Here is a 13,928-nt window from a genome sequence, read left to right on the forward strand (position 1 = left end):
GGAGACTCCAAAGCTTAGTGGAACAATACTAACAAAAGCAGGATTAAAATAGCATTTCCATTTATCATGGAACAGATTATGATATTTATGTGAAATTCAGGTGTAAATGACTGGAAAGTTATATCTATGAATACTTATTCAAAAGCTTTTTTAGCTGTATTCACTTAAAGTTTGAGAATTAAGGGTTCTCAACTGAACCCAGAACTGAAGATGCCCAAAATATATTTAATTCTTTACTAAATTTCATTAGATCTCAGATTACATTTGATACAACAAAAAATAATAATCCTGATTTCTTGGACTCCATTGCATTTGTACAGATATTAGGAGATCATCAAGTTGTTGTAGATGCAACCTGAACAATGCTTCATTAAAACATGTTTCTGCAATGTTCCAAAGTTGTTACGTTCTGGGAAAAAGTAATTACCTATATTAATTTGATTTTGAGGCAAAGTTTAATATTCTTATTAATATTTAAATATTCATATAATATTTTTGAACACATGCGTTATTTTGAACTACATGTCTACTACATGGAAATTAATAGATATACAATGGAAGTAGATTCTCTGTGCCTTTACTATTGCCAAGAGATTAATTCTTCAACATTGGGAAGACAAATTTATGGTCCCAATTACCCAGTAGATTGAATACCTGATATTATTCATAAATTGATAGTCATATTTTATCAGAATCATTGAGATACAATCCATGTCTATAGGCAACTCATTCATAAATTGATAGTGAGTTGCCTATAGACATGGATTGTATCTCGATGATTCTGATAAAATATGGTCAGCTTTTATTCAACCTGTTATGTAAAATTTCATATATATACATTTACATCTATATATGCATGATAAACCTCTATCTATCTATCTATCTATCTATCTATCTATCTATCTATCTATCTATCTATCTATCTATCTATCTACATACCTACATACCTACATACCTACATACCTACATACCTACGCATGTACATATACATACACACACTACTAAAACTCTTGTGTCTGTAACCTCCAACTGGGTGAAACAGTGCGACATAGGGCAACAATTTTTGAACCAATGTACCTCAAATGGGCTAACTTACAGAATGCGTCCAAAATCCAGGACCCGTTACTCCCATGGGATTGACATTTGGGAAATTTGTGGCTGCTTCAGCACTAACATGATGCTGTGCTGCCATGGTCAGTCCAGGTCACATGATTGTCATGGGTGTATCCCCAACTTCTTTCCCACCTCCCTCTGTCCCCTGCACCCAATTGGCTGGTGGTAAGGCCTGACAGGCGAGTGGTGATTGATTGCTTTGGAAACGAGGCAGAAATCTGAAATCTCTTAATAGCTGTGGGTGTTGAGGGAAGGATGAGGGAGCAACTTGGATGCCTGCTGGTAAGGTAGGGCTTGGCTGGGGGGCACCGGTGGTCGACAGGTGAGCCCTTTTTCTCCCACACAGGAGGGGGCCCTTGGGGACACACCAGAATGGGGAGCACGGGTACAGTTTTCCTCACACTGTGGCTCCCTTTATGTGAGGCCCAGCCCAAGAACAACAGAGAAACAATCCAACCAAATTCAGCTCTATAAAAGCAATAAATGCTTATACCTTATAGAAAAAACTTGCCAGACTAAATCTGCACTATGCTAATGTAATAGATATATCCTGGGAGATTTTAGTGAGTGGCTATCATACACAGACACACACACACACACACACACACACACAATGTTGTTATTACTGTATTTTTTTGTTGTTCTTTTATATATATTTTATTTGTTTTCTCTATGTTCTGCTTTGTTAAATAAATAAAGCCCCCTCCCCCAAAAAAACTTTACTAAGTCTCTTTTTTCTTGTTAGGATGGAAGACTCCGAGTGAATGACCAACTAATAGCAGTAAATGGAGAATCATTACTGGGAAAGACAAACCAAGACGCCATGGAAACTTTGCGTAGGTCCATGTCCACAGAGGGAAATAAACGTGGAATGATTCAACTGATTGTGGCAAGACGAATAAGCAGATGCAATGAGGTAAGGAACAGTTTGACTCTAGCAAAATATTGGAGGGAGAAGATTATTCTCCAATAACAGGAAATAAACAGTGTTTTAGCCATGACAGACAATGAATGCATTATTATTGTAGGTCACACAGTGAGCCAGATGTTAAGACTGGGTTTGGCATTTTTATTCACCTATCGAGTCCTTCCCAAGGACCTGGGATAGGCAGATGTTGTTGTTTAATGGTGTTAAAGGTATTGTTACAGGATGTAAGTTGTTCCAAGTAATGATTGATGGTTATCTTGTCAATGCCGATGGTCTTCAAGTGGTACTCCAGATGTTTTGGGATTACATTCAAGGTGCCTATTCTATTGGTACTATCTTTGCTTTCTTTTGCCACAGTCATTCTATTTCTATTTGGAGGTCTTTATATTTTGTGATTTTCTCCAGTTCTTTCTCTTCTATTCTGCTGTCTCTGGGTATTGCAGTGTCCACTATCCAGACTGTTTTGTCTTTCTTAGCAACAGTTGTTAAGTCTGGGGTGTTATGTGGCAGGTGCCTGTCTGTTTGAATTCTAAACTTCCAGAGTACTTTAGCTTCTTCATTTTCTATTGCTTTGACCCCACCAGTTTTTGCTTGCAGGCAAATGGTATTTCTTGCAGATCTTCCAATGCACCATTGTTGCTACTTTGTTATGCCGTTGTTTGTAGTCAGTCTGTGCAATCTTCTTGCAGCAGCTGACTAGGTGGTCCACTGTTTCTTCAGCTTCTTTGCAGAGGTAGCATTTGCTGTCTTCTCAATTCTGGCTTTGTATACATTTGTTCTTAAGGCTTGGTCTTGTGCAGCCAGAATTAGTCCCTCTGTCTCTTTCTTCAACTTTCCTGCTCTTAGCCATTGCCAGGTCTTGTTGTTATCTGCTTTGCCTGCTATATCTTTTGTATACTGGCCATGTAATACTTTGCCTTGCCGTGTCTCTTTTCTATTCCTCATTTGGTCTTTGTTGTAGGCCAGTTTGGTCTCTTTCGTATTCAGTAAGCCTTCATGGTGTACTAGCTTCAGTGCATCTTCTTCATTCTCCTTCAGATATTCTTCCAATGCCCTTTTTCCTTCTTCAACTGTCTGGTATATTTGCAACATTCCATGCCCACCTATGCTCCATGGTAAGTAGAGTCTGTCAATGTTGCTTTGTGGATGAAGGGCAAGATTCATTGTCATTATTTTTCCAGGGCTTCTAGTTCAGCTTGAGTCCAGTCCACTATTCCAGCTTTGTATCTAATGACTGGAATTCCCAGGTTAATTGCCTTGATGGTATTTCCACCACTGAGTTTGGACTTTAAGATCTTCCTCACTTTCATGATGTATTCACTCCTAACCTTCTTCTTCACTTCAATGTGCTTGACGTTGTCAGCTTGAAGGATGCCCAGGTATTTGTAGTAATCTTCTTCATCCAGACAGTTGATGTTATTTCCACTGGGCATCTTGATTCCTTCAGTTTTCACTGTTTTTCCCCTGTTGATGGTAAGGGTGTCACATTTATCCAGTCCAAACTCCATTGCAATATCTTGGCTGTATATTCAGACTGTGTTTAGCAGTGATTCTATTTCAAATGGTGTTTTTTTCGGTATAGCTTCAGATCATCCATGTAAAGGAAGTGGGATAGCCTGGCAAATGTTTTTGATGTTTGATAGCCATGGCCTGGCTTGTTCAGTATTGTTGACAGAGGAATCAATGCCAAGGACAAAGAGTAGTGGTGATAGTGAGTCTCTTTGAAAGATTCCTCTCTTGATGTTAACTTCTCCAAGTCTATCACCATCGACCAGCAACTGTGTCTTCCATTGTGCCATTGATCTTTGCACAAAGCTTCTGATCTTTTTACTGACTCCCATTATTTCTAGGCACTTGGTTATCCAGTCATCTGGCAGGGAGTTGAATGCCTTCTTGTAATCAATCCAAGCTACATTCAAGTTGGTCTTCCTTTTCTTGCAGTTTTCCAAAATCATCTTGTCAATTAGGAGCTGATCTTTTGTTCCTCTGCTGTTTGGGCAGTTTCCTTTCTGCTCAGATGGAAAGAGCTTGTTTTCAACTACATGTTGATGTTATTATTGTTGTTATTATTATTGTTATCTTCAAAAGGAAATTAATATAACTTCACTTTATAACTGCATTTTCATGGGCTATTCTCAGAAATATGCAATCTGGGGGGAAAAGTCTGAATATTAATGATGGATTCAAGAACACAGAGCATTTTATGAGTTTATTTTATGTTTATGAGAATATTTAGAGGCTTTAAGAATAGCCAGGTCTTGAATAATAGAACAGAAGAGAGGGGCTTGCATCCTTAGCCAAAGATTTAGAAGACTATAGCAGAGGATGGTTTATCTAAAATAGGATGGGACTAGAGGATGAAAACTATAAATTTCAATAGCTCTGCTCTGCTGTTTTCTCCTCATAATTCAAGTACTCCAGAAATACTCTGTTTGATGCCCCCCCCCCACCCCTTGAAAGGGTTTGGATTCATCTTCTGTAAAAATGAGATTGATTTCATCCATGCGTAGTTCTGCATGGGTGTGAAATCTAGTGTTCCTTTGATGTTTTAGGGTTCAGTTTCCATCACCCCCAGCAAACATGGACAGAGTCGAGGGATTATGATATTTGTCATCTAAAACTACAGATATTTGCCTATGGAGGTCCTGCAATTGGAGAGATTGTGTATTTGTGCATGTGTGTGTGTATGAGAGACAGACGGGGGGGGGGGAATTGCATGAAATGTTTATCAGTGGGGATTTGGTGATTGAAATAGCAGCTTAAGTCATTTTCCATGTCATATTCATATATGGAAGCCGGCGGGCAGGGAGCTGGACTGACTGAAGCATAGATATTTTTTTCCTATACAAAATATAGAAAACTGAAAGTCACCAGAATAGGTGAGCAAAGTAACTTAGCAAATATTACTTGCATCATAATTAAACTTACCAGTTTGATAAAAGAAAGTCCTGCTGGCTAAAGAGCAGAATTGGGGATATTATTGTTAATCTACATTTTGGGTTTTTTATAAGAGTTTTACAACTATTACACAACAGAAATTTTAACCTTTTAGTGTAACTTAAATAGTTGATTAAGTATTGTGTAAAAATAGGGCATATAAATATATATGCCTAGAATGATTTATTAGTACTTCGTTGTGAAATCTTTCTACTATATACATTATGTGTAAGTTCTAGGCAAGACCCAAAATCTCCAAAAGGCTTATTGTTATCTTAGTAGTCAATATAACAAAGATGACATATGCACATTATAGTGCAGGGATGTCTAATTTCACTTTATACTATCACAATAATAAACATTTATACTATTGTGTTCTGTGTGCCAATAAAGATAATGTCAAATACTCTAAGAAATATATAATTGGCAAGCCCTGAATTAGTCTGTATACAGACAGTCCCCTACTTGCGAACTTTCGTGTTGCAAACTTTCACTAATATGAACAAGATGGACCCAGAAGTCAGAACCAGAAGTCAGGTTGAAAGTCAGAATCAGAAGTCAGGAGAAGGTGGGAAAGGGTTAGTTTGCAGCGTGCTCCCTTTCCTGCCTTCTCCTGCCTTTTGTTTGCATTGGAATTGAAGTTCCCAGAAAGGGTTAGTTTATGCTGTGTGCTCCGTTGCCAGGTGAGGCAGGAGAGGGGGTGGTGGTAGAGGACAGGGGAGAGGGGGCAGAGGTCTCCTGCCTCACCTGGTAGCAAAGCATGCCGCGCTTCACTGGCTCATCCTTCACCCAAGGAGCCACCGCCGCCTCTCCTGTCTCACCTGGCAACAGAGCACGTCGCATAAACTAACCCTTTCTGGGAGCGCCAACTCTAATGCAAACCTCCAACCTCCTGGAAGGCATGAAAAGGCAGGAAAGGGTTGGTTTGCGGTGTGCCTCCTCCCCCTCTCCCCTCTTCTCTGCTACCACCCCCTCCCTTGCCTCATCTGACAATGCATTGGCAGCAGAAGATAGGACTCCTCTTCCCATGCTGCTGCCCTGCCTCCTGCCTCCTCCTCTTTTTTTTTTTTACTTTTTACTTTTTACTTGGTTGGACTTATGAACAAAATGGACTTACGAACAGCCTTTTGGAACATAACCTGTTTGTAAGAAGGGGACTGTCTGTATGTTCCAATGCATTGTCTCAAGGCCAGTTCAAGATATTTTATTACTTGTAGAGAATCAGTAAGTGGCAAAGAAACTATCAAGATTTGGCAGAAGATCTCACAAGCATCTCTTCTTGGGAATAACGGCAACTTTGATTATGATGGTGATTTAAATAACTAAAAGTTTTCTGCCTTTTCACAGAACCAAAAATCTGTTGTTTATGCTATCTACCTTGTTTATCTAGGGCCCGGCCTTACACAGTCTCAAAAAGAGGGTTTTCAGTGAGGAACTTGAATTTTGTGCCAAATAAACTAGCTAGACTCTATCTAATTTAGGGCCTATGAATAAAATATTTGAGATCTGAATTGTAGCAATGGAAAAGCTGCTTTTTAGTTAGTCTGCATTATTAAGAGAGAAACAGTGTCTTTTCTTCAAGGCATCAAAGCACATTTTTGCTCTGAAAAATCCTACAGATTGTTGTTGAAATTGTCATTTCTGCTGTTCGGTTTGTCACTAGCTTGGGTTAATGTTGGAAAATAATGAGTCTTATCAAGGTACTATAACCATAATGAAATATGAAAGATTATGTTAAACTTGCTCACACTCTCTTTCACACACACTTTCTGAATTCAGAGTGCTGTAATTTTGTAAGCCTGGACTTGAATCATGAAGAAAATTTGCAGTCATGCTGCTACAGGTGGAATTTTGTTAGGAGAAACCAGCATAGCTGTTGATAAACTCTATAAGATGTTTAAAAAGTTCTTTCAAATTATGAAGAGAGTGCCAAGGAAAGTTTATTTGCCCTAAGTAAATGAATGAATGAATGTTGATAGTGTTTTGAGCAAAAGAGCTGTACTTACCTGCTTGTCAGTGTTTATAGCTTTCATTCCGCTAGCCATCAGACAAATGATAATTAGAGCAAAGCTGACAGGAAATCTTAATTTTTCCACTAACTGCTTTTCCAGGCACACATTTTCTCATATTTTATTAATAGAGGCTCCTGGCAGGGATATTGTTGAAGTGTCTGTGACTGTTTAACTATCTCTTTATCATTTGTTCAGATAAAAACTAAACCAGTTTCAGGCAGAACAGGCATTATTTATCAACTACCCTGCATTTTTAAGCAGGTTTTTCTTATCTGAATGATAAAAGATCATGCAGTGAAGTCCTGTTTCCCTTTTTAAAGCATTGTCTGCATAAGGACTAAAGAAAAGTGCTCTGTTGTGGACAGCATACTTGTAGCAGTCTGAATTGTATAATTAAGATTTAGTGGCATACAAGTGGCTAAGAATGTAGCTGTGACTGAGGCTGCATTTCTTGCTAGCTCTCATGGCTTTGAAAAGTACAGAAGACAACAGCACTTGAAGTAGACACATAGATGACTTCAACAAAATAATGATGAATGTAGTAAGGCTTGTAAGTAAGAAATGCATGTTTAAAATGTCAAGACATTTAGAATGTTGTAAAAATGAAACTCTATGTCCTAAGATTGGGGTGGTTAACAAATCTAGTAAATAAATAATAATAGCTCTACTCTGGGACACCTGACCAAGAAGGCTGAGGAAGGCAGCTTAGAATGAAACAGTTGTCAGCAATCCAAGGAGCTGTCCAGCTGCAACTCCCAGAGGGATGCATTGGGGGAACTTTTCTGGATTTTTTTCCTCCATGGCCACTGACCAAATCTGACCCTTTTCTGAACTCCATTTTACCTGTGACAGTTTCTTTTTTACAGCAGATTTTGTCCTGTTCTTTTCAGACAGTTATCATGCTAATAGACAAACAAACAGTCCAAAGCCCTTTCCATAATTTCTTTATAACAGTCAGTTGGGCTGGAAAGAATAGTAATTGCTAAGTGATATGTCACATTCTTATTACCAGCTTTTCTTTTAAACCTGAAAGGGCTCCACATATATTTCTCAGTAGTACTTACAGTGGTATAAATTACCGAAGTATGAGAAACATGCTAAAGAGACATAATTATAGGACTCCTGATGTCAAGGGGACTGTGGCAGCTCCAGATAGCATCTACAGAACCCCAAATTAAGTATTTTAAAAATTAAAAATATTCTACAATTAAAAATATTTTTAAAGTCTTGGCATACACCAAATTTTGTAAGATTTTGGCATTGTTACAAGTTTGTGTAGATCTTAGGGATGTGAAGTACCCAAAATCTTGTAAAATTGGGCAATCTCTTAAAATATTGACTATTCTACTTTTCAAGATTATTATTTTTTGCAGTCTGTGTTTATTGCACAAGATTATTTGTTGGCATTCAGTACTTGAAAACATTGCTAACCTCTGCTGTGCTATGTCTATCCTGATCTGGGTTACAAAAATCTGGATGACCTCTGGACAGAGAGAGTTTAATGTATTACTTTGTATCAAGTCCTACACAGCTGGAAAGATCAAAGAAACAAGAATGTGAGAGGGTTCCAGTTAAGCTATGGTACAAACCACAGACCAAGAGGCTGAACACTTTCCTTTGATATTTACACAATGTTGGATTATTATACAAACTTACAGGTTGATTTACTATATAAACTTACAGGTTTCCCTTTTTCCCTATGTTTTTAACTGCCCATTTTTCCAACAATAAGGGCAGCATTACCATTGTCTTTTCCTAGCCCTGTAATTGCTTTTTTATCATACCACTGTTTTTGAGATTCTTGAGCTGACTTTAAATTTTCCTGAAACCATTTGGTCAAATTTGTTAATTTTTCTTTCTCTGCTATTAGAACAGCTTTGAGTCTTTCCTTCCACAAAGGAAACTACACAGATTTCAGTAAGATATCTTTAATGTTAATATGCAGTAAATTCAGAATCCTGGAAATTTTCCAGCCTCATTTATAGTGAGTTAATTAAAGCGGAGTTTATTTGAATGGTTTGAAATGGCTCTTCCCAGTTCCCTCCCCCCCCCCAACCTGGGCTAAGTTGATGTTTTTGAGATAGAGGGCAAGTCAGTTGAGACCTTATCTCTTGATTGTTTATGTCGGCTTCTGCTCCCTTTTCCTTTCCTTTCCCAGTCTCCTTACCATCACTTACACCTTGTTAGTGATTTTCCAGATTTTGCAGTTTGTAGTCTCAGCTAGCCTTAGGTAATACTTTGGTTTTTGGCATGCTGAGTTGTGAACTCATTGCCAATACCCACTGTGACAACACCACCTACAAGGAAAGGTCTCACACAGAAGGATCAATTACATAGCCAAAATAGATAAAGTTACAGAGTGAGGTCAATTCATTCTCTCTCCCTCTCTCCCTCTCTCTCTCCCTCCCTCCCTCTCTCCCCAGTTCTATTTCTTTCAGCAGAATTTGCCATCACTTTATATAAACTTTACTTAGAAAAGGAGCAATAAAAGTATTTCTTAAAAGAGTTCTATATAGTTTTCTCCTTCCTTTCCAAAATGTTTTTTGTTAGTTTATAAAAGCATTATATCTTCAGTTAAATATTTGTGTGGCTGACAGTTGATGTCTTGCTTTAAATCTGGTTTTTTATAAGCTAATTACTGTAGATATTGAATAGTGTCTTTTCCCATGAAAGAGGTACCACATTCCAGTACTCATTTGTAAGCGGAGTCATCTAAACAATCATGTTTTTGTTTATCTTGTTTATACTGTATGGATACTGAAGCTTACCAGTGAATATTTGGGACTCTCTCGCATGCAAAGCTGCTTCTTTCTTGGTGTTTTTTGGGGGAAATATTTTAAACACAAGCCCAGTTTTTAGGTCTGTGTTATTCTCATTCTGAACGGCTATGTCATGTCATTCAAAAAAGAGCTAGATTTTTGTTATATAAACTTGAAGTTACATTCTGTCTCCCTAAGAAAATAATTCATGTTTCGGTTAATGTTCACTCTTTGAAGAAAGTTAAACTTAAATTGTATTCATCAGTGCAATAGATTTGGCATGCATCTTCAGTTCCTGGTGACCATCTCCCTTTTTCTCTTTACAAACAGCATTTCACAACTGTAATATTTTAATTTGTTTAAAATTTGCCTTTGAGTCTTTTACATCAGAGGTGTTGAATATTGTTTAATTTACTTTTCAGCAGAGCTGTCAGTTGTAATATATAATTTAGGGCAGAAAAAATGGATAAAACAAATCCTCATTTCACAATGTAAACTTTATTGAGTCTAACTCACTTGCATGGCAAGTTTATTATTCTCCTGCAATCTGATGTGCCTCCAGCTGTAATTATGTTGAGCCTTCATTGCAGTAAATTTCGTCAGGTCTGATCAAACTGGGAAAGATAAGGCATTTGGAACTTCATTAAATTTCTCATTTATATTGAGTAGATGATAGCTTTGTACAAAAAGAATACTTTCTACAGTGTCCTCTAATTGTTCTAACCCAGACCTGCACCAGACACCACAATGTGAGCCAAATATGAAGCCACTCCCCCATTACTACAGCCCTGCTTCAATCCCCTGCTTCTACTTTTGAATAGGAAGCAAAGGCAGAAATGCTACATAACATATTTTTAGAGTAATACTTTGTTTGGCAAATCATTTGAAAGACATGCTTCAGAAAGTGCAGAAGCACATGCAAAACATCTCCAAATCATTAAAGCAGCCATGTCTTTCTCCAGGTTTGTGTCACTGTTTTGGAAGCTGCACCCAGTAGTCTTCTTGTGTGTGTTCCCTCTGCCTCAGTGGGAAAAATATGGTGTGGAGGGGCTGCACATGCACATATGCAGGAATAATTGGAGACAGCTGAAGTAGTTGCACACATCTAGAAATGTTATGGAGGAAAAGGACTCTTTGTATGAGTCCTTGCATGTTCTGTAGCACCTTTTAAAGCACAGAAATGAGAAATTGCACAGCCCTAAAATATAATTTTGACCCTAACTTGACAAGAGAAGTTAGAGCAGGACTTTTGGCAGGTCAGAGTAAAGCATATTTTATATGTCAGCTTCAGTCCACAACAGCAGAAGAAAAAAATTCAAATCTGATAAATCTGCAAGTGTTTGCAAATACAGTGGTACCTCTACTTACGAACGCCCCTACTTACGAATTTTTTGAGATACGACCAGCTCCGGCCCCAAAAATTTACCTCTAGTTGCGAACTCGCCTTGACTTACGAACCGGATCCGTGGCCATTTTCCGCCCATTCCACGTGGTCCGCGGCCATTTTTCTGCCCGTGCCACATGGTCCGCGGCCATTTTCCGCCCATTCCACGTGGTCTGCGGCCATTTTTCCGCCCGTGCCATGTGGTCCGCGGCCGTTTTTTCGCCCTGCTGCATGGTCCACGGCCATTTTCCGCCTATTCCACGTGGTCCGCGGCCATTTTCTGCCCGTTCCACATGGTCCGCGGCCATTTTTCCGCCCCTGACACATGGTCCACGGCCATTTTTCCGCCCTGCTGCGTGGTCAGCGGCCGTTTTTCCACCCCTGATGCGTGTCCGCGGACGCTGGAACGGATTAACGGTAATTACATTGAACCTTATGGGAAAATTTACTTCGACTTGCGACCAACTCGACTTGCAATCAGAGTCACGGAATGGATTAAGTTCGTAAGTAGAGGTACCACTGTACTGGTAACACAAATAACTCTAGCTAAATCCATTGATAAGGTAAATGTATGATTTATTTTGTATTATTGAAAAGTATATGAATCATATGAGCTAGGTGATATAGACGTATTTTAATATAAATAATTAAGGGAAAAGCACATAGAAATCTTACAGCTTTTTTACTTACTATAATAGATAGGTTTGGTAGCTACACCATCCCATGTTCATTTAGTCCAAAACTGGAAACAAATCTTCTCTCCTTGGATTCAGTTGCCAGTGTCATACATTTTGTGTTTTGATTGAATTTGTGTGGATCTGGCCCTTTGTCTTGACCTGATTGCACAAACAGTTGATCTTACAAAGAACTGCCATGGTTTCTTTGATGATAGCTTATTAAAATACATGGCATAAACATTACAGTAGTTGGCTTCTAATTGGTTAGGCTTCTAACTATGAAGAATTATTTAGATTTTAAGTGAAGCTCAACCTTGTTTAATAGTATGAGCTGGTAAAGGCCAGCCATAATTAGGGTTAGTGCTGATCCAAACCTTAACCATATTTACGCTTTTCAAATGGTAAAGCCTGTGAGGTATGTGACCCTGTGGCCCACACTGTCATGCATTTAAAATCATGACTGAAATATTAGCATGTGGTATATAGGCAATTAGAAAGGCAAAACAGTGAAAGAAGCCATTTTATTATAATCTCTTCCACTGTTTTTATTGCTGTGTATTTCTCTTTTCCCTATCTTTACAGCATGCAGACTTGTAGCTCCCTGCTAAGCAAGGGCCTTTGAAAGTTGCCTGCAGGAGGTTGGAAAAAGAGAGACAACATTCATTTGGGGGCATGTAACAGAAGTGGTAGATATGCTGGCCAAATTCTGAAAAGGATCAGAAATACTGAGGATTCCTACACATCCACTATGCTATTGCCAAACCCAAATGACTGAGTTTACTCTAATTGTGTAAAAACCATAGTAATTTGAAATAATGGTAGAGTTTGAAATGTTATAGTTATTTATATGTCCATGTTGATACTTGTGATCTTGTGCAATGATTGCATATGAAGCTATATTGCTTCACTAGAAAAATACTCTGAAATCAGATTTCTGATTATGCTCAGGGAGATTATTCTATTATTTGGGGGGGGGGTCTCTCTTTTTTCTCTTTTGTCCCCACCACTGTTTTGTAGGTTCCTACCCTGACAAGCTGTCAGTTTATGAAAAAGAAAAAAAACAGGCCATCAGCCACAAATAATTTTGAAACATACGAGAGTGCTATCTTGCGGTGCAGCTGTAAATTAAAACACAGCACTTTGTTTTTCCATGTTTCTCTTTGAAGAAAGATGGAGTCCGATAAAACTGTGAGAGATGCTGTGCAAAGTGTCCTGGAAGGTTGGTCAATAAGCAGCACTGTCATTGCAAATTATTGAAAGCCCAGGTTGAAAATTCCTAGCTCATTTGATGTCCAGCCATTTCCAAGCATAAGGTGCATTGTTAGGTTTCACTTTGCTGTTAAATGGAACTTCAGCACTCTTTTCCCCTTTTTCTGCAGTTGGAATCACCTGGGAGTCCTCTGGGGCCGGAGCTGCCTATTGAGACAATAGTGGATGACCGGGAGCGTAGGATTTCCCATTCACTGTACAGTGGAGTCGAAGGCCTCAGTGAATCACCCACCAGGAATGCTGCCCTGAGTAGATTAATGGGTAAGTCAGACAGACTTGGCTAACCATGTCCTATGTTATCAGCTCGTTCATAAGGATTTGCAAATGGATTATCAGTGCTCTGTGTGTGTAGGCAACATGTTTCAGGGCAATTGGAGCCAGTAATTTAAAGGGTTACTTTCCCTGCTCCCCCAGTTTTCTTGATGGGAGTCAATAAATTGATTAAATAAGTGTCTGGCCACAGTACAGATGATAACCATGAGAACATCTTAAAATTGTAGATTATTATATGCTCAAAAGTGGAAAAGTTCAGCACTACCCACAGTGGAGGAATGGTTGGTGAAGATGATGGAACTTGCAGAGATGGCTAAATTGACTTCTCTGATTAGAGAAAAGACAACATCTACATTTATTACTGACTGGAAACCCCTTATAGACTTTTTGCATGAAACAGAAAAAAATGAACTTTTGATTTGTGGTTTTGATGATTAGAAATATTAGATAATAGAAAAAAGAGAGCTTCTTTTTTTGTTACCATAGAGTAAGAGATAATTTTATAATTGAACTGGGATTTGCTACAAAGGAAATTGGAAGTTTCTTTCTGTTTCATTTTATCTTTTCTTTTTGCAC

At 38.5% G+C, this 13,928-nt stretch overlaps 1 protein-coding gene across 4 annotated transcripts in view; it reads left to right on the forward strand.

Moving 5' to 3' along the window:
* PARD3 (par-3 family cell polarity regulator) overlaps positions 1 to 13,928 on the forward strand; it is a 574,792-nt gene that overhangs the window by 351,617 nt on the left and 209,247 nt on the right. For all 4 annotated transcript variants that reach the window (XM_088149996.1, XM_088149995.1, XM_088149997.1 and 1 more), the window contains 2 exons: positions 1,859 to 2,029; positions 13,190 to 13,340. In XM_088149996.1, the coding sequence (XP_088006122.1) occupies positions 1,859 to 2,029; positions 13,190 to 13,340 (322 nt within the window). The remainder of the gene's footprint in view (positions 1 to 1,858; positions 2,030 to 13,189; positions 13,341 to 13,928) is intronic.

Source organism: Python bivittatus, unplaced genomic scaffold (genome assembly GCF_059951505.1).
Source record: "Python bivittatus isolate LINGU-HERP-01145 unplaced genomic scaffold, Pbiv_v1 ctg000610_np1212, whole genome shotgun sequence".
Taxonomy (NCBI): Eukaryota; Metazoa; Chordata; class Lepidosauria; order Squamata; family Pythonidae; genus Python; species Python bivittatus.